General features: G+C 41.3%; 1 protein-coding gene across 1 annotated transcript in view; it reads left to right on the forward strand.

Moving 5' to 3' along the window:
* LOC126998200 (uncharacterized) overlaps positions 1-20,742 on the forward strand; it is a 70,733-nt gene that overhangs the window by 39,653 nt on the left and 10,338 nt on the right. Inside the window, exon 3 of the mRNA XM_050859659.1 lies at positions 9,754-10,362. Within this exon, the coding sequence (XP_050715616.1) occupies positions 9,754-10,362 (609 nt within the window). The remainder of the gene's footprint in view (positions 1-9,753; positions 10,363-20,742) is intronic.

Below are 20,742 nucleotides of genomic sequence, written 5' to 3' on the forward strand. Positions count from 1 at the left end.
ACACACACACACACACACACACACACACACACACACACACACACACACACACATATACAAACACACACAGAAAAAAATGGCATGAAAGTCTAGGTGGTGCAACATGGAAATATCTTTATTATTAAAAAATACAAATTGAATAACTGTAGGAATGTAAACGTGTTGACGGGAGCCGTGACTCAATCTCTGAAGCTTTTAATACACGGACACACACACACACACACACACACACACACACACACACACACACACACATACACATACACATACACATACACATGCACTCACACTCACACTCACACTCACTCACACACACACACACACACACACACACACACACACACACACAAGCACACAGACAGACAGAAAACACATAATACACAACAATTTAAAAGGACGGAGCGATTTAGATGACAACATGAATCATAACAAAAGTTAAAAAAAATATAAGAGACTCTTTCGGGAGCCTTACAGAGAGAAATTGATTACTAAAATGTGATAAACTATTGATGTTAGAAAGACTATTGATGATGTAGCCTACTTGTCATGTTAAGTAGTCAACATAAATTGGTAAGTAGTGATAATAAAATGTTAAGTAGTCAAAGCAGTTTGTGTTAGATATGCATTTTATGTTGACTACTTAACATTTTATGATCACTACTTACCATTTTATGTTGACTACTTAACATTTTATTATCACTACTTACCATTTTATGTTGACTACTTAACATGACAAGTAGGTTACATCATCCTGCTCGGAGCTACCCAGCCAGAAGGGGGAAGTGGAGTCGCTGGGACTAAGCGACCGTGAGTGGCCTTGCCCAAATGAATAGACTATAGGTTGAAAAGTCTCCGAAAAAAAATATATATATAGACTAGAACGCAGGTCTTCCAATGGAAGCGAAAGAAAAAAAAATATTGAACAATAGTTTACGATACATAGAGAGAGAGAGAGAGAGAGAGAGAGAGAGAGAGAGAGAGAGAGAGAGAGAGAGAGAGAGAGAGAGAGAGAGAGAGAGCAGGCGGGGGGTGGTGAGCGTTAGGGATCAGATTCACAGCTACATTATTTCTAGTCATATATCTGATCGCCCTCCTTCATATCCTCCTCCTTCTCCTCCTCCTCCCACGATATTTATTTTTACTCATAATCTCTGATCAACCTCCCTTTGTGTCCTTTTCCTCCTCCTCCTCCATTTTGTTCTAACTCTTTCTTTCACGTTTCTTTCTTCTCGTCTTCCTCCTCCTCCTCCTCCTCCTCCTCCTCCTCCTCCTCCTCATCCTCATCCTCCTCCTCCTCATCCTCCTCCTCCTCCTCCTCCTCCTCCTCCTCCTCCTCCTCCTCCTCCTCATCATCATCATCATCATCATCATCATAATCATCATCATCATCATCATCATCTTCATCTTCTTCCCCTTCTTATCCTCTCTTTACTCTTCTTCTTCTTCTACTTCCATTTCTTCCAGTTCCTATAGTCCATTCCCTCCTCTTTCATCTCCTCCTCCTCCTTCTCCTTCTCCTCCTTCTCCTTCTAATCCTCTTTCTCCTCCTCCTCCTTCTCCTCCTCTTCCTCTTCCTCCTCCTCTCTCATACAGGGCTCGACCTGTACACAAATTTATTAAAAAGCGATGTACATCAACACGTTCAGGAACCGACTCGGGAAAATAATATACTTGACCTTATCTTTTTAACGACAGCTGATCTAGTTAACGAAGTAAATGTTGGTCCAGTTTTTAGTTCTAGCGATCACCGAATAATCACATTCAGCATCAAGATGAAAGAAATTGAAGTAAGTGCTGGTAAAGAGGAGCCACGTTATCAGAGAGCGAATTTCGTAAGAATTCTATCAATTCTAAATAATTCTGGCTGGACTGTAGTCTCGACGGAACCAGATATTGATAAATCGTGGGAGGCCTTCACCACAATATTGGACAATGCCATAAGCATATGCGTACCTTATCGTAACAGACGTTCAACTTTTAAGAAGAAACCCAATTGGTGGAATAACGAAGTTAAAAATAGCTTCTCTCTTAAAAAAAAAACGCATATACAGTAGATACATATCTACCCAGAATGAGGCTGATAAACTAGAGTTAGACAGAATTCTTCGCGAAACCAAGAAATTACTAAAACGAAGCAAGAAAAATCTTGAAGAATATATAGCGGAAACAAGTAAATCTACTTATAAAGATTTTTTTTTGCTATGTAAATAATAAAAAAGTCACTCACTTGTAGTATCGGACCGCTTGCTAATGATAATGGCAACCACACGAACGATGAGAATGAAATGGCTACAATCCTAAATAACTTTTTCGCATCCGTATTTACCGACGAAGATTGTTTATCACCTCAACCGCCGAAGGTTAGAAGGACCGAAAAGATTTCAAATGGCGTGCTCATCGTAGAAAGTGATATTTTACGCACAACTGAAAAGATTAAAGTAAGCAAAGCTTCTGGTCCAGAAAAAATTACCCTTAGAATTTTAAGACATCAAACATCAAATTTATAAACCGCTCTCTATCTTATTCAATAAATCTTTAACAGCTGGAAAAGTCCGTCGGATTGGAAATTAGCAAATGTCACACCAAATTTCAAAAAGGGGGACAAGATTCATCCAGGAAACTACCGACCAATTAGCCTGACATCGATTGTTTGTAAGTTAATGGAGACTATCATTCGCGACAATATGGTGAAATTCTTCGAAGAAAATAATATAATAAATAATTAGCAACATCGCTTCCGAAGTAAACGTTCGTGTTTAACTAACTTACTTGACTGTTTTCATCATATTTTTGAGATGTTCGATGAAAGCAGATCAGTAGATATCATATATCTGGATTTTCAAAAGGCATTTGATAAGGCTCCCCACCAACGATTGCTCAGTAAACTATTGGCGCACGGTATCTCAGGTAACATTCACAATTGGCTTGTGGACTGGCTCTCTGAGCGGAAACAGAGAGTAGTTCTAAACGGTGTTTCATCTAACTGGCTCGATGTCAGAAGCGGCGTACCTCAAGGATCAGTACTTGGTCCCATGCTCTTCTTAATTTATGTTAATGATATCAATGATGGGCTCACTTGCAAAGTATCAAAATTTGCTGATGACACAAAAATCGCTAGTAAGGTAACTACGACACTCGACGAAGAAGCTTTATAATCAGATCTAGATTGACTTGCACGTTGGGCCAATCAATGGCAAATGAAATTTAACGTTGACAAATGTAAAGTGTTACACATCGGAAAAATAACAATCGCGTTTAGTACAACTTTCTGCAGTAAGTAAAGAAAAGGATCTTGGAATCACTATATCAAACGATTTAAAGCCCAGTCAGCATTGTTCAGAGGTCGTTAAAACCGCAAACAAATTGGTTGGCTTCATAGGAAGAGTCTTTAATAATAAATAGGAAAAAGTAATTTTAAAACTGTATAATTAGCTGGTTCGACCCCAGCTAGAGTACTGTGTACAGTTTTGGTCTCCCTATTACAGAAAAGACGTAGAAAAGTTAGAACGGGTTCAACGGAGAGAAGTAAAAATTATTTCAAGGTTGAAAAATTTATTCAGACTATCAAAACGAAGAATGCAAGGCGATCTAATATAAGTGTTTAAAATGTTTAAGGGATTCAGTGATATTAATGCAGATTACTTTATAACTGATCGATCAAATAGAACAAGAAGAAATAACAATTTCAAGATAAGTGGTAAAAGTTTCTCGTCGCACGAGGCCAAACACTACTCCTTCAATCGAATCGTTAATGTTTGGAATTATCTACCCTGTGAAGTTGTTGATAGTACAACAGTTATGGCCTTCAAGAATATATTAGACAAGTATTTTGAATCCAACCAGCAACTAAGAGATTACTCATTGTCGTAATAACGTTAAGTTCTTTCGAATACTGGTGTTCTTGTCCGTTTTCATCGCACGGTTAGTGGTAGCAGTAATGGTAGTTCTTTCCTCTTTCCTACATAATTTCCATGCAGTTTTTTCCATGCTGCATGGTTCTTTTTCCTTTCCTGCCAGCTTTGGCTGGAGGTATGGTGGGGTGGGGAGGAGGTTGTCACAAACAGCCTCGTTAGGACCATCAGGTCTGTTGTTGTTTGTTCTTACTTTGTGTTCTTTGTGTTCCTCCGCTGCCTCCTCTTCCTCTTTCTCCTCCTCGTCCTCCTTTTCAGGTGGAGAGGATCTCTCTCTCTCTCTCTCTCTCTCTCTCTCTCTCTCTCTCTCTCTCTCTCTCTCTCTCTCTCTCTCTCTCTCTCTCTCTCTCTCTCTCTCTCTCTCTCTCTCTCTCTCTCTCTCTCTCTCTCTCTCTCTCTCTCTCTCTCTCTCTCTCTCTCTCTCTCTCTCTCTCTCTCTCTTCTTAATCAAGGGTATAGAAGGAAGAGGAAGTGGGTTAATGGTGAAGGTGCAGGTGGGGAATAGGAAAGACCGTTGGAGGTCACTGTTTGTGTCGTGTCGTCAGCATAATATATATCCATACAGTTTGTATTATCAGGCCGGGGCATGTCAGAGGTGTAGGTGATGAAGAGCGTTGGTGATAACACGCTTCCCCGTGGCACGCCGCTGTGCAGGGGGGAACGGGGAGGATATTGCTGATTTAACTCGAATGGAAGCTGAGCGCTGATCAAGGAAGTTGCAAAACAGTCTATTCCGTCAGCTGTGGCAGTCCGAGTTGAAGTATTTTGTATTGCAGGCCCTGTAGCCAGACTTTATGAAACGCCTTGCTGATGTCGCGTTGGATAATAGTGCAGTTTGTTCTTTGTTCTTCAATGAGTGCTACTTTTTCGTTGGCGATGGAGATGGCTGACGTGGTGCTCCTCCCTGCCCTGAAGCCGCACTGGGACGGGTTATAAAGGTTATTTTCATCGAGGTGACACCTGAGTCGTAGGTAGATTATTCTTTCGAAGATTTTTCCTGAGACTTCTAGGAGTGAGATTGGTCTGTAGTTCTTGGGATCCGTGGATGCTTTGCCTGGCTTAGGTATCATGGTGAGAGTGGCGATTTTGAATCGTTGAGGGAAGTAACCTCTTGTTAACATCGCATTGTATATGGTGAGTAGGTACGCCTGCCCCCCCCCACCCCCCCACCCATACTGATCTGTTGTTTATCTATTTTGCTTTGTCCGGGCGACGTGTTTTTCGTTTTGTTTATAGCTGATCGGAGCTCGGCTGTGCCTATTTCCATTGTTAACAGATGGGCCTGTGTTAGGCGTTGCAGATCAATCGTGTGGTGTGGCCTGGTTCTTGTTGGGCCCTGCTGGAGCCATGCCTTTACTTCCCGTTCATTGTCTTGGTCATAATGAGCGTTGTCTTCAGGTCTTATTGTGAACACTGACTTCCAGGTTTCTCTGAACTCTTGGGCAATACCCTCGTCCTGTATTTTGACTCCTCCCTTCTCCAGGTGGATGGGGCGATGGTGTGTGTTGCCCTGCAGGCGTTTTATTCCCTGCCCAAAGGCTTTTGGGTCCTTGTATTTCTCGGCGAGGCCTTTTATTGTGGTTTCCCAGTGCCTGTTGTATGCTGTTTAGCACGTATCTTGTAGCGTTCGTTGGAGAACTCTGTTGATAAAGATCATGCGTCCTGCCATGCCGCCGGAAGAATCGGAGGATGTTGGTAAAACGTAGCTGTGCGTCCGTAATCTCTTGGTTGCGGTGGGGGTATGATAGTGTTTTGTGCCTTGTGAGGGGTATTGCTTGTGCTTGGGCAGTTTTGACAGCGGTATACCAGGTGTTGACAGCGGTTTCTATGTCATCTGTGTTTTTTCCCTCTAGATGCAGGTCAGGTAGTGCTGAGTGTATAATGTTCTTATATTGCTCCCAATTCGCCTTTTTTGTGTTCATCCGCTGTGGGCAGGGCACGACAATGGGAGTGGTTGAGATTGTGAATAGTATTGGGAGGTGGTCGCTGCTCGTTAGTGGCTGTTTCGCTGCTAACATGAATAACCCAGTATCTTTAGAGCTTGGGTGTTGGGTAGGCCATGGCTATTTATGAGGATTATATCTGGGTTCTCATGTGTGTACGTGTTCATGAGATCGATGCGTCTTGTGTGCCAGTGGAGTACATTGTGCTGTAGTATTTTTAGTTGATTGGTAGGTTGTGTGAATGACATAGTTGTGAGTATTAGGGGCCAGTTTTTGTGCCTCCTTTTGCGTCGCTCCTCAGGCCGAAGCGAGTGCTTGCTCTGTTGGCACCTCTGTGTTGGTCCTGGTTTGGTGGGCATGGTTGTGTGGCCGAGGGGAGTGACCGCGAGGGTTGAGGGAGGGAGGTTGGGGTGGAAGGGTCGAGCTGCCACACTCCTGCCCCAGTTGTGACCCTGGTACCTCTTCACGAGGTGATTCAGCGTTTGTTTGGGTTGGGATGACAGCCTGGGCCGAGCCTGCCGCTGGGGGTAGGGGGCGGGTCTGAATGGTCGTTGTTGATAGACTTGGAACTAGGGGCTGAAGGGTTTGAGCCAGTTCAGCCAAGGCTGTGTCTGCTGACTTCGTGTTAGCCGGTGATGGGAGGCCATTATCAATGATCAGTGTCCTTATCACATTCTGGTATGTGCCTGACGTCCTTTGTTCCTGAGATAGGACAATAGCCGTATTAGCTGCAGCCTTCAATTGATTTTCTAATGAGCCGGGTTGTAGGAAAGTCTGATTGTTGTTGGCTACATAAGAATACAACTGGTTAGGTTTCAGCTTGCTGTCATTTACCTGGCACGTTTGACTTTTAGTGCCTGCTTTCATTTGGGGGCATTTCATGGCCATGCATGAGTGCTGGCCTGAGCACAGGACACATTTCTGCTCCCCTGTGTCGCATTCCTGCCACTTGTGGTCTGTCTGTGCGCATATTTAGCACACCTTGTAGTCATGTGGCTTTGTGCACTCCTTTGTTATGTGTCCTTCAATCTGGTAGCATCTGAAGCACACATTAAGTGCAATAAACTGTTCCACCTCCAGCTGGGCTGTCGTAAGTCTGAGATTTAGGACCATCAGTCCCTGCCTGCATGCCGTGGCAACCATGTCTTGTGTTCTGAACATGACTTTATACGTGTGGCCTTTCGGGAAGCGATTGACTTCCGTGACTAATGCCCAGCTCTGTATGCGTTCAATATCTTGTTTGATATGAAGCACATCATGGTCAGCCAAGCCCTGTACATTCTTGATGATAATGCACTTGCGGCATTTGACCTCTGGGGGGGTGTATAGGGTGAAGCCCGCTTCCCCGAGGACTTTGGCTGTTGTGTCCTGTGTGGTCAAATGACGTCATCTGCCACGTACAAGGAGAAGCCCCCATAAGTCTCCTCTATGTCTGACACCAAGATGTTCTGGTTGGCTAGGCATTCAAGGAGTTTTCTCTATATGGCTGGGGGGGGTTTTCTGCTCCATCATCGAGTTTATATTTCACCTTCACCTTATGGAAGGCGGCCATGGTGGGGCGTGATGAGCCTAACTAGGCATAGGTAGCCTCCTACACAGTCCTAAGCCGGCGAGAAACAGGGCCGGATATAATGTGCCCCCAATACGGTGAGTGAAGGTTTTGAGGACCACAGGGGCTGTTCACCTTACAGTACGTGTAGTGGCGAAAGCAATCAAGAGATTATAATGCGTTGGGCAGTGTAATGGGCAAGGGTGTAATGTAGGGGTGATTTTATTAGGTGGGTGCATCGGTTGGGCCAGGTGGGTGGCGGGTGAGTGGCACTGGCCGGGCCCGGGCACCTCGGAGCGCGCCTGGGGCACACGTCCTCTCCCCGTGCTGCCGCAGGGCAGACTCTCTCTCTCTCTCTCTCTCTCTCTCTCTCTCTCAAAAAAGACAAAAAAATACCAGGTAACTACCGACCCATTAGTCTAACTTCAATTGTAGGTAAGCTACTTGAGAGCATAATTAGAGACAAAATTGTGAGTTACCTCGAAAGCCACTCATTAATTGGGGATTCACAACATGGCTTCCGTAACAAAAGATCCTGCCTATCAAACCTATTGACCTTTTATAACGACCTCTTCTCAGTTTATGACGTAACCAAATCATTGGACGTAGTCTATCTTGATTTCCAGAAAGCGTTTGATAAAGTCCCACATCATAAATTACTTTATAAATTAAAGCAAATAGGTATTGACGGTCAAGTAAACCAATGGATCGTGAATTGGTTGAGCAACAGACAACAAAGAGTGGTGATTGACGGATTCAACTCAGAGTGGGCGCCGGTCACTAGTGGCGTCTCTCAGGGCTCGGTTCTTGGCCCAGTGCTCTTCATTACTTAAATCAACGACGTGGATGTTGGACTCAATAATCGCATTAGCAAATTTGCAGACGACACAAAGATTGGTAACTCAGTTCTCACTGACGAAGACAGGCAAAGCCTCCAAGAGGATTTGCACAAAATTTCAGTTTGGTCGGATAGATGGGAGATGCCCTTTAACGTAGACAAGTGCCAGGTCCTTCAAGTTGGAACAAGAAATAAGAAGTTCGAATACGAAATGCGTGGCGTTAAACTCACAAGCGTTCAGTGCGTTAAGGACCTGGGGGTCAAAATCGAGTCAAACCTCAAATTCTCACATCAATGCATCGATGCAGCAAATAAAACGAACATAATGTTGGGCTTCATTAAAAGAAACTTTTTATTCAAGAATAAAGATGTAATACTTCCGCTCTACAATAGTTTAGTCAGACCCCACTTGGATTATGCGGTACAGTTTTGGCCTCCTGACCATGCAAAGGACATTGCTAAATTAGAAGGTGTTCAGCGTCGGGCAACAAAAATGATCCCTTCCTTGCGCAACAAATCCAACGAAGAAAGGCTTTCCACCCTTAACATGTTCTCTCTTGAGAAACGTCGCCTCCGAGGAAAACTTATCGAATGTTTTAAAATACTTAATGGTTTCACGAATGTAGACAGAACAAAATTGTTTATGATCGATGACACTTTGCGAACGAGGAACAATGGCATAAAACTCAAATGTAGACAAGTAAATTCAGACTGCACCAAATTTTTCTTCACCAACTTTGTAGTGCGAGAATGGATGGAATGGATCATCAGTGGTCCAGTGTAACACGATTGACTCCTTTAAAAACAAGCTCGACCGTCACTTCCTTGAACTTAATATTAACTATAGTTGAAAAGCAACGTTTTGGAGCCATCTGATTAGTGGTTTAAGGACAGACCACCTAGTCTGGACCATGGGGTCTGTGTGGTCTGATTTTCTATGTAATTCTATGTATGTAATTCTCTCTCTCTCTCTCTCTCTCTCTCTCTCTCTCTCTCTCTCTCTGTGCAAGTGTATGGCGGTGTAAACATTGGAGGCGAGCTCCTACTTTAAAACATCTACAGTACAATGAGGAATACTGATACACGCAAGTAACATGCACCTACGGGTACGTGGATACACGTAGATATCGTCTTGCCACAAAAGAAATAAAGTGTCAATTTAACTTAGACAAATTTTAAGAGTGAAAAGTTACAGTCTACCCCAAGGAGACCCCTTGACCCTGTGGCCATTTTCCGCGCATGCGCAGAAGCAAGGTCGCGGTATCCATGGTAACCAGGTCTCCATGGTAACCAAGGCGAAATATTCTACCATCCACAGCCTCCTTAAGCAATACATCAACATCACTGCAAATGAATACCACTTTGGAATCTGCACTACTGAAGACTATGCTCGAGTCGCAAGAACGCGCCTTTAAGACCGCACTGGAGATTGTGGTCAAACAAATGAATGACCACATAAATAAACTCGATGCCAAGATATCGGATTTGACAACTAGCCTGGAATTCACCCAGCGTGAGGTTGACGATCTCAACTCAAGCAAAAAAGACTATGAAAAAGAGAAGCAGGATGCCAAGGCTGAAATTGAGAAGCTAACAGAGCAAGTTGAATCATCGCATTTGAAGATCAGAGAACTTGAAGAGAGATTAAACTATCAGGAAGATTATAGCAGAAGGAGCAACGTGCGAATCAGTGGCATGGAGGAGCGTGGAGCCACTGAGACATGGGAGCAGACGGCGGCTGCCGTGACGTCACTCCTGGAGGAGAAGATGCAGCTGCCGGGACTCGTGTTGGAGCGAGCCCATCGTGTTGGTGTGCGCCGCGACGCCAGGCCTCGTCCCATCGTAGCAAGATTCTCTCGTTACTGCGATCGAGAAGCTGTGATGAGGAACTCCAAGAAGCTGAGGGGCACGAACATATTCGTGAACGATGATCTCTGTGCAGCGTCACAAGCCGTGAAGAATGCTCAGATGCCTCTACTAAAACAGGCAAGAGCACAAGGGAAAGTGGCATTCTTCCGTCACACCAAGTTAATCATCAAAGACAAGACCAGCGACGTTGGAGTTGATCGGATGCGGCAGTCGACGGGGACCGCGGGAGTGCGGGGTGTGGCTGGCGCCGGGGTACGGGCGGAGCCGGGGCCTGCTGCTGCTGCTGCTGGTGGGGTCGTCGTGGAGGTGGCGGGGGCATGGGCTGGCGCCGGGAATAGTCCCTTCCCCACCCTGCCCGCGCCTCTTCGTGATGGTCCGGCCCCCTGCTCGTCTCCTTCCACTCCTGCTACTACACCTGCTGCATCGACACAGAATAAGCCGGTGAAGAAAAGTCTACGAAGTGCCGTGAGAAAATAACTCGTCATTCGTAGTATAAATAGTGTAATATAATATCAACATCTATATAATGAATATAAACCAATACCTGCCATTTCATAATTTAAATGACATAGAATTTACTAATATGATAATTATGGACAATCACAACTACCCACTTAGCATTTTAAATACATTAACATATGATTTTAGTGAATTAGAAAGACCCAATCATGTTATAGATCGATCAAGTGAACCGATATTGCCAGAACCAACATGTGATTATGTTTTCTGTAATGAGGACTTACAAGAAACTTTTCCTCCAAATAGTTTAAAAATATTGTCTTATAATATAAATAGTGTTCCTCAACACCTGGACTCGTTATTTGATGAATGCTTAAATTAATCTTCTGTCACGTTTGATGCTATCGGGTTATGTGAAACACGTCTAAATGATGCCATATGTAACTTATATAACCAGAGTAACTACTTTTCATACTTTCAGAATAAGTCAACACAAGGGGGAGGCTTAGCTATGTATCTGCATAACAAGTTTCAAGGAGAAAAGATTACTAACGCTTGTTTAAAACAACCACACCTTGAATCACTATGTATTAAAATAATCAAGCCTTCAAATTTCATAATAGGTGTTTTTTACAGACCACCCAATGCATCACTCAATGATTTTTTTTAATCAATGGAACAAATTTTAGATTATGTATCTAATCTTAGTTTACCATGTTATTTGATGGGAGATTTTAATGTTAACCTGTTAAATGCCAATAACAATACCATTTCATACATTAATATGTTCCATTCCTACAACTTCTTTCAAAGTATTTTAAAGCCAACTAGAGTAACCTCTACCTCTGCAACATTAATTGATCATATATGGTCAAATGACATTCACAATTAAATGAAAAGTGGTATATTTTATTCATCAATCAGTGACCACTTCCCAGTATTTGGTCTTTTTTCTACACTTGCCCTTAACAATATATAATATGTGCATGTAACAAAGAATTATTACCAATGATAAAATTGCAACTTTCAAAGAAGAAATAAAAAAATTTAGGTGGGATTTAGAACTAGCTAATAATGAAGGAACTGAAAATATATTTAATTTCTACATGGACACATTCAAGAGACTATATAACATTAATTTCCCAATAAAATCATTTTTGGTTAAAGAAAAACATTTTGGCAAGCAATACATAACTCCAGGTTTAATAAAGTCAATAAAACATCGTAACAAGTTACAAAAGTTATACGCAAAATGGCCACTAACCTATGAAACAATATTTAAACGATATAGGAATACGTTGACATCAATAATAAGGACAGCCAAAGAGAATTACTTTAAAGAAAAATTTAGTGAACAATCAGGTGACTCTAAAAAAACATGGAAAACTTTACATTATTTAATGGGGATAAATAGATCTAAATTGCCAACTTCAATGAATTTTCAAGATAAAACTGTATCTAATGACAGCGATATTGCAGACGAATTTAATAACTACTTCACGAATATTGGTAGCAAATTGGCTTCAGATATTGGTCCACCTTCAGTTTCATTTGAGTCCTTTCTTCCAGAGCCAGTCCCTTTCTCATTCTTTCTTAAACCCACAACAGAGCAAGAAATTAAGGGTGTTATAAATAATCTAAAAGTTACGTCTCCGGGGTTTGATGACATCAATATAAAAGTACTTAAGGAATGTACTACTGAAATTTCTCCATTTTTAAAGTTCATTATAAATAAATGTTTTACAGAGGGTTACTTTCCTAAACAATTGCAAGTAGCAAAAGTGATACCAATATTTAAGAAAGGTGAAAAATCTAATTATAATAATTACAGGCCGGTTTCTATCCTTCCAAGCATTAGCAAAATATTTGAAAAATTAATTGCCATTAGATTGACTGACTACTTCACAAAATTTTCACTTTTAACCGACTGTCAGTATGGCTTTAGATCCAATTACTCCACTGAACTAGCTATTCACCAACTTTGCCAAAGTATTCATGATACATTAGATCATAAAAGTAATCAAATTACAGTATTTTGTGACCTAAGTAAGGCTTTTGATACCATATCCCATCACATTTTGCTGCATAAATTATGTATATATGGCATACGTGGAAAAGCTCATAATTTTTTAAAAAGCTATTTGTCCTCCAGAACACAATTTACAGTATACAATAACAAATCTTCTTCCTACAGTACGGTCAGGTGCGGTGTTCCACAAGGGTCTATTCTGGGACCAATTCTCTTTTTATTATATGTCAATGATATAATATACACAAGTACTAAATTAAATTTTTGGTTGCTTGCAGATGATACCACAATATATGTACAGGGTCACAACATTAAAGATATTATAGCAATTCTAAATAAGGAACTAATAAATGTATCAAATTGGATTACTGCTAATAAATTAACACTAAATATTTCAAAGACATTCTATATGCTATCTAGTTCCATACATTCAATTCAAGACAATATTGATGTACAATTAAATAATAAATCATTGAGTCGAGTCAACAACATAAAATTCCTAGGTGTAACAATTGACGAAAACCTAACGTGGAAAGCTCACCTACAGCAAATTAGTATTAGAATATCTCAAGTCACAGGTGTAATATATAAAATTAGAAATAATGTAACTAAAGGTTCCCTAAAACTAATATATTATTCTACTGTATATCAAATATTATTGTATTGTTCAGCAGTTTGGGGAGGAGCATTCAAAACACTTATAGACCAACTATTTGTTGCACAGAAAAAAGTTATTAGGGTAATGTCATATAAATCAAAATATGAACACACCAACCCACTCTTTTGTGGCTACAAGCTTCTCAAATTACCAGATCTTATATTACTTCAGACTTGTTTATTTGTGTTCAAAGCATTAAATGTGTATCCCACCAACATATTCCAGCCACTGTCTCATAACATCAACACAAGACGACCACATGACCTAAGAGTACCGTACTGTGGCACTGTCCAGGCTCAGCGCAGTGTGAGTGTGCGGGGCGTCACACACTGGAACAACCTCCCACAGGATATCAAATCACTCACTTCTATTAATACATTTAAAGGCAAAATTAAATCATTTTTATTGCAAAGTTATGAACAATAATCAGACATGTTAATATTAGTATTACTATTATTATTATTTTTTTTTTCTACTATTATTATTTACAATACTATATATACATGTATGTATGTATATGTATGTGTGTGTGTATGTGAATGTATATGTGTGTATGTATATGTGTGTGTATATATGTATATGTGTATGTATGTATGTATGTATGTATATGTGTATGTGTATATGTGTTTATGTATGCAGCATATGTGTGTGTATGTATATGTATATGTATGTATGTGTATATGTATATGTATATATGTATGTGTGTGTGTATGTATTTGTGTATGTATGTGTGTGTATGTATGTACATATGTATGTATGTGGATGCGTATGAATGTGTGTATGTGTATATATGTGTGTATATGTATATATGTGTGTATATGTATATGTATGTGTGAATGTGTATGTATTTGTATGTATGTATGTATGTATATATGTTTGTATGTATGTCCATATGTATGTATATGGTGTGTATGTGTATTGTTTGTATGAACGTATATGTGTATTTCTTTATGTATGTATTTGTATATGTATGCTAGGCTGCATGTATGTGTGTATGTATGTATATGTATGTGTATATGTATGTATGTATGTGATTATGTATGTACAGATGTGGGTCTGCATGTACATGTATTTGTGTGAGTAGGCAATAAACTAAAATGTGCTGTATTTATGTCTTATACATGATACTGTCTTCAACTAGGCCAAAACATTTGCATGTTTTATATTTTTCTTTGTTCATTAAAACTGGTCCAAACAAAAGCTTCTTGCTTAATGGACCTGGGCTGTACTATTACTGTTTATGTTTATAACATATTATATTATATCAATGGCCAATAAAGATATCAATATCAATCTCTCTCTCTCTCTCTCTCTCTCTCTCTCTCTCTCTCTCTCTCTCTCTCTCTCTCTCTCTCTCTCTCTCTCTCTGGCAAGTCATTTTTTGCTTCTACACCATGAATGGAAAAGCTTTTATCGTCTCTCTCTCTCTCTCTCTCTCTCTCTCTCTCTCTCTCTCTCTCTCTCCTTCGGCGATGTGTAAATGTGTATATTCATGGAAAGTTTTCGTGTCGCCGTCCGCCGCCGTGTGTCTGACAGCTAGGTGCGGCGGAAGCATGATTTCTAAACACCTGACTTCCCCAAACACCTGCTTCTGCACACACTGACAAACATACATACATAGGCAGACAGACAGACAGAGAAATGGACATACAGCCCCCTCCCTCCGCACACAAATGTATGCTTTCTGTCTGTCTGTCTTTCCGTCTCTCTATCTCTTTACATTTCGCTTCCTCTATGTATCTATCTATCTATCTATTTATCTATCTTACTCTCTCACGCTATATGTTTTCTTCATCAGTCAAATATTAATTTTCATAACATCACGCCAAAAATTGTTTTGAGTTCGTGTTTACATCGAGCGTTCCCACTTTTCCATTTGCTGCGTGTGTTTGTGTTTTATTTTGTGTCTGTCTGTTCTTTTTTATTGGTAATGCATGATGTGTTGGCTTGTGGATCTGTCAGTCTGTCACGGTTTGTGTGTGTGTGTGTGTGTGTGTGTGTGTGTGTGTGTGTGTGTGTGTGTGTGTGTGTTTTAAGGCTTTTATGTTCTGTTTGTTTGATGGTTCTGCTGCTGTTGTTGTTGTTGAGCTTATTGTCAATTGTTTGATATTGGTAAAAATAGTGGGTGTTTGTTGTATGTGTTGTGTGTGTGGGGAGGGGGAGGATGTGAGTGTGGGTGTCATTGTTACTAATATTTGACTTCCACTTCTCTCTCACAGACAAACGTAAAAAAGTTTTCACGCCTATCCTCATTTTTCCGTCTCGCCCTCGCCTTTTGATACGAATATTTGTTTTTTTTCTTTCATATACTTTTTTTTGTTTCTCTTACTCACATCTGCGTTATATACTAATAACATAAGAAGAACACGTGTGCGTAGTAATTAATTTCCCTTCCCTTGACTCCGTGTTGCTCCTTTCCCAATTTTCAGAGCCAGTGTCTTCAGTTAGTTAGTTGGCCAAGTTCGTTTTGTTCCCTCCCCGGCGCGCTACTCTTATCCTCCCTGATGAGGCCTCGAGGGCACGCGAGTAATGACGCGAAGAAACCGCCAGAAATATGAGACTATTTTCATGCCACGCCGAATTAGGCTTCACAGCTGGACCAGTATTTCGAGACGTTATTTCTCCTACAATAACTACTTCCAAAGGCCGAAAAGGAGATTAAACGAGTTCTAATGGATGGTTTATCACGTTTATGGTGCAGGAGAATGATCAAACTACTACAGGAGTCATAAAACTACCCATGGAAATGCGCCAATACCCCACGAAAGCCTTGTAAAATGTGTGTGCTTGGAGGTCGAAATGTTTAAAGAAAATGACCCTTGGATTTTTGGCGGAGAGGAAACATGGAAACATGGAAATGCAGGCAACAGAAAGCCTATTGGCTCATTACGAGGTCGCCCGCTTGGGTGATTTAATCTGCTCGACCGCCACTTGGGGCTTGGTGAGCAGATGAAAGCACCTCGATATTGAGGAGCAGATGGAAGCCCCTCGTTATTCAGTTTACTCCTGACGCAGCGAAATGACGGTCGATTCTATATTTGAAGGAGTTGATGGTATTCGCATTTACTACTTCTGAGGGAAGATTGTTCCAGTGGCGGATGACTCGGTTTGAAAAGAAACTCCTTCCAATGTCTGTGTTACATCGACTCGACTGAATGGGTAAACCGTTATTTCTAGTTCTTGAGTTGGTTTGCAGTTCAAAGAATTTGGAGTAATCGACGTTATTGAACTTTTTAGATACTTGAAGACTTGAATCATATCCCTCGTAGGCGTCTTTTTCTCCAATGTAAAGAGATTGAGTCGCTTGAGTCGTTCCTCGTACGGTTGAGCCCTGAAGGTTGGAATCATCTTTGTGGCGCGTCGTTGAATCCTTTCCAGTAAAGCAATGTCCTTTCTGTAATTGGGAGACCAGAACTGCACTGCATACTCGAGGTGCGGTCTTACCATGGAATTATACAAGGATAGCATCACGTCTGGTGTTTTACACTCGAAGTTCCTCGCTATGAACCCGAGCATAATGTTGGCCTTGTTGTATGCTTTTTACAGTGATTCGCGTGTTTCAGGTCACTGCTGATAGTGACTCAAGATCCTTTTCCTCCTGCATCGCTTGCAGAGGTCTCCCATTCATGATGTATGTGTGTTTACTATTTTTGGACCCAATTTGCATGACTTTGAATTTGTCAACATTCAAAGACATTTGCCGTTTTAACGACCATTCGATAATGTGATTGAGGTCTTTCTGAATGATTTCGCAGTCGGTCTTTGTGAGGGCATCTCCACCCACCTTGGTGTCATCTGCAAATTTCGATATTGTGGATTTCAGTCCTGATTCTAGGTCATTGATATATATGATAAAGAGGATGGGTCCCAGCACTGACCCTTGAGGCACTCCACTAGTGACTGGTAGCCAATCGGAAGGCTGTCCGTTGAGTAGTACTCGTTGTTTTCTGTCGGTGAGCCAATCTCTTATCCACGCGATCAGATTGGCTCCGATGCCCGCCGAGTGCAGTTTCTTAAGGAGTCGCTCGTGCGGTACCTTGTCGAAGGCTTTCTGAAAGTCCAGGTATATAACATCACTGGGGATGTGGGCATCCCAGTTCTTATATATACCTTGGAAGAAGTCTAATAAATTCGTTAGGCAGGAGCGCTTGTTTCTGAAGCCATGCTGGGTGTCGGAGATTATATTATTGTTTTCTAGAAACTTAACAAGTTTATCTCTAATAATCTTTTCGAGTATTTTTCCTGCCACTGATGTCAAACTTATGGCCTGTAGTTTAATGCAACGCTTTTGTCTCCTTTTTTGAAAATCGGTGTTACGTTCGCCATCTTCCAGTCTTCTGGGACCTTGTTTAGTTGAACTGACCGGTTGAATATGGTAGTGAGTGGTTGAAGAATTTGTTGTTTAAGCTCTTTTAATAACCGCGGGGACAAACTGTCGGGTCCCGTTGACTTGTTCGTGTCGAGTTTGTCCAAGTACTTTTTTACTTCTTGGTCGCATATTGAGTCAATTTCCAGCGGCGTGATCTCACTCGGCGGGGCAGGGCTCTCGGGAATGGTTTCGATGTCCTCGACTGTGAATACGGATGCGAAGTTACTGTTGAGGATTCTGGCCATCTGTTTACTGTCCTGAGTTACAGATCCAGTCTCGTCTGTCAGGGGACCAATATTGGATTTTACTTTCTTTTTCGATCTTATGTACGTGAAGAATTTCTTGGAGTTAGTTTTGATTTCGCGCGCTATTTGCTTTTCATAGTTGCGTTTGCTACTCCGAATAAGGCTGCGACAAGCTCTGAGGCTGTTGTGGTACTGTGTGCTGGCTTCGGCCGTAGCATTCTCTTTCATCAAATTATAATTCCTTTTTTTAGGTTTACTGCCCTTTTTATTTCTCTGGTCATCCACGGTGGATCTACGGCCCCATTTACTCGCCTGGATTTCGTAGGCACTGTAGCCTTCTACTTGCAACAGCTTATCTTTGAAGACGTTCCACGCGTTGTCGATTGTATTGTCGGTGATGCCAAGTTGGTCCCAGGTCGTAGGGGGAAGCAGTGCACGGGCTAAGTTGAAATTTCCTTTTTTGTAATCTGGTATCACTGATGGATTATCTACGAGTTTGTGACATATGTTGATATTAAAACGGATTAAGTGGTGATCGCACCCATTAAGTTTCTCACCAACTGTACAGTCGCGAATGAGGTCGGGGTCGCTTACTAATACCAGATCCAGCAGATTGTTTTCTCTTGTTGGTTGAGTTACAACTTGAGTGAGGAACGAATCCTACACCATTTATAAAATCCTGTTACCCTCTTGATCTCCAGTCATCAGTCCCCAGTCAATGTTAGGGCAATTAAAGTCCCCAATTATAATTGCTTCCTTGCTTTGTGTTAGAGAGTGAATCTCTTCGTAGAGGGCAGTGTCATCGGCTGCCTGTTGTTTCGGAGGCCTGTATACGGTTGCAAGTGTTAGTTTCTTGTTATTTGCGGTTATTTCCACATAGACAGAATCGTATTTCTCTGCGTCCTGTTTGTCTATTTTTATGGCAGGGAGTGTACTTTTTACGTAGCAAACTACTCCTCATCCTTTCTTGTGCTTTCGACTTTTGTGGAAGCTTTCGTACCCAGGGAATGACATTTCGGATTCTAGATGGGTAGAGTTGGCCCAAGTCTCTGTGATGGCTACCACATCTGGTTTCTCTGTTGCAATATACGCCCTAATTTCGTCCTTTTGGGGTATTAAACTACGTGCATTTGTGTACATGATAGAAATGTGGCCGTGACGAGTTGTACCAGTTCGCTTGTCGGAGGCGTGGTTAGTTACACAGTTTCTTGTGAGTCGCACTGACGCTACGGGTTGGTTGATCAAGGGCTGCCTTTGCCCCGTCCTCGCCCGCCGTTTTTTGAAAGGCTTTTCGAAAAGCTTTTCACTGCCTCGTCCAGAAGCCTCCCGAAACGCGCCGATCCAACCTCATTCAGATGTAGTCCATCGTTCCAAAACAAGTCTGGGCGCTCAAGGAAGTGGTGCCAGGCGTTTGTAAACGCCACGCCTTCGTCGTCACAAATTTCCTTCAGACTAGTATTGATGTTGCTCGCTTTGCTGTTGAAGCCGGCGTAAGCGTAAGCGTAAGCTGAATTTACCCAAGCCAACGATTACTATTACTACAACTACTACTACTATTATTATTATTATTATTATTATTATTATTATTATTATTATTATTATTATTATTATTATTATTATTATTATTATTATTATTATTATACTTATTATTATTATTCCATGCCCTCGGTCCAAGTAACCACACACCGTTTCCCTCCAAAACAAATTGCTTTTTAACTTTGGTCATTTTACGCCTCGCCTCAAAACTTGCTCCTCGGATCTCGTTGAAAAGTTAGCAGCGTCTTCATTAATTACCGGCTAAGAGAAAACGTAAAAAAGGACCCAACACGACCTGCTTATCTTTCTCTCCTCCACGCTAATGGAGTTCTAGAAGACTTTTTGTAATTTTTTTTTAATTATTCGTTTTACATTTTCTCATATATTTTTTTAACCATTTTTTACGGATCTTGTCCTTATTTTTCCTTATTTTTTATTCTTAAGATGAGACTGAAGTGATATAAACACCGTCCTATTTTGTTATTGTACACGCGTGAAAAATGTTATAATCTCCTTAACGAAAAGTATCTCTGTTTTCGCAAATTCCGTGTCTCGAAAGGGTAATGATTTGAAGAACAGGTTTATCGCTCTCCTCCTTCCACCCTGCAACCCTTCCATCCTTCCACCCCATCCACCCTGCCACCGCCTCATTCAAAACACAACCGCCCCCACAGCCAACCCACCATTGCACATCGTCACAAACCATCCTCACCTCTCACCTCCCACCAGCATCACCCATTCAAAGCACACCAACCCTTTAAGTCGTTGATCCAAGCCTTCTTTACCACCCAACCCTCATCACCCATTCAAAGCACACCAACCCCTTAAGTCGTTGATCCAAGCCTTCTTTACCACCCAACCCCCATCACCCATTCAAAGCACATCCACCCCTTAAACACCCATCAAAACCACCTATACTCACAGCCACCGCCACCATCCGTCTCTCGGCCTCACAAGACACAACCATTTGTTTTAACATTCCAACTTTATTCTTTTTTACTCTTTCTGTTCGCCACATTGTCCTAGTCAAGCATCAAGAAGTGGACTCGCTCCTGCTCCTATATATATATATATATATATATATATATATATATATATATATATATATATATATATATATATATATTTTAATATATATATATATATATATATATATATATATATATATATCTCTCTCTCTCTCTCTCTCTCTCTCTCTCTCTCTCTCTCTCTCTCTCTCTCTCTCTCTCTCTCTCTCTCTCTCTCTCTCTCTCTCTCTCTCTCTCTCTCTCTCTCTCTCTCTCTCTCTCTCTCTCTCTCTCTCTCTCTCTCTCTCTCTCTCTCTCTCTCTCTCTGG

The sequence above is a fragment of the Eriocheir sinensis genome, chromosome 2 (genome assembly GCF_024679095.1).
Source record: "Eriocheir sinensis breed Jianghai 21 chromosome 2, ASM2467909v1, whole genome shotgun sequence".
NCBI lineage: Eukaryota > Metazoa > Arthropoda > Malacostraca > Decapoda > Varunidae > Eriocheir > Eriocheir sinensis.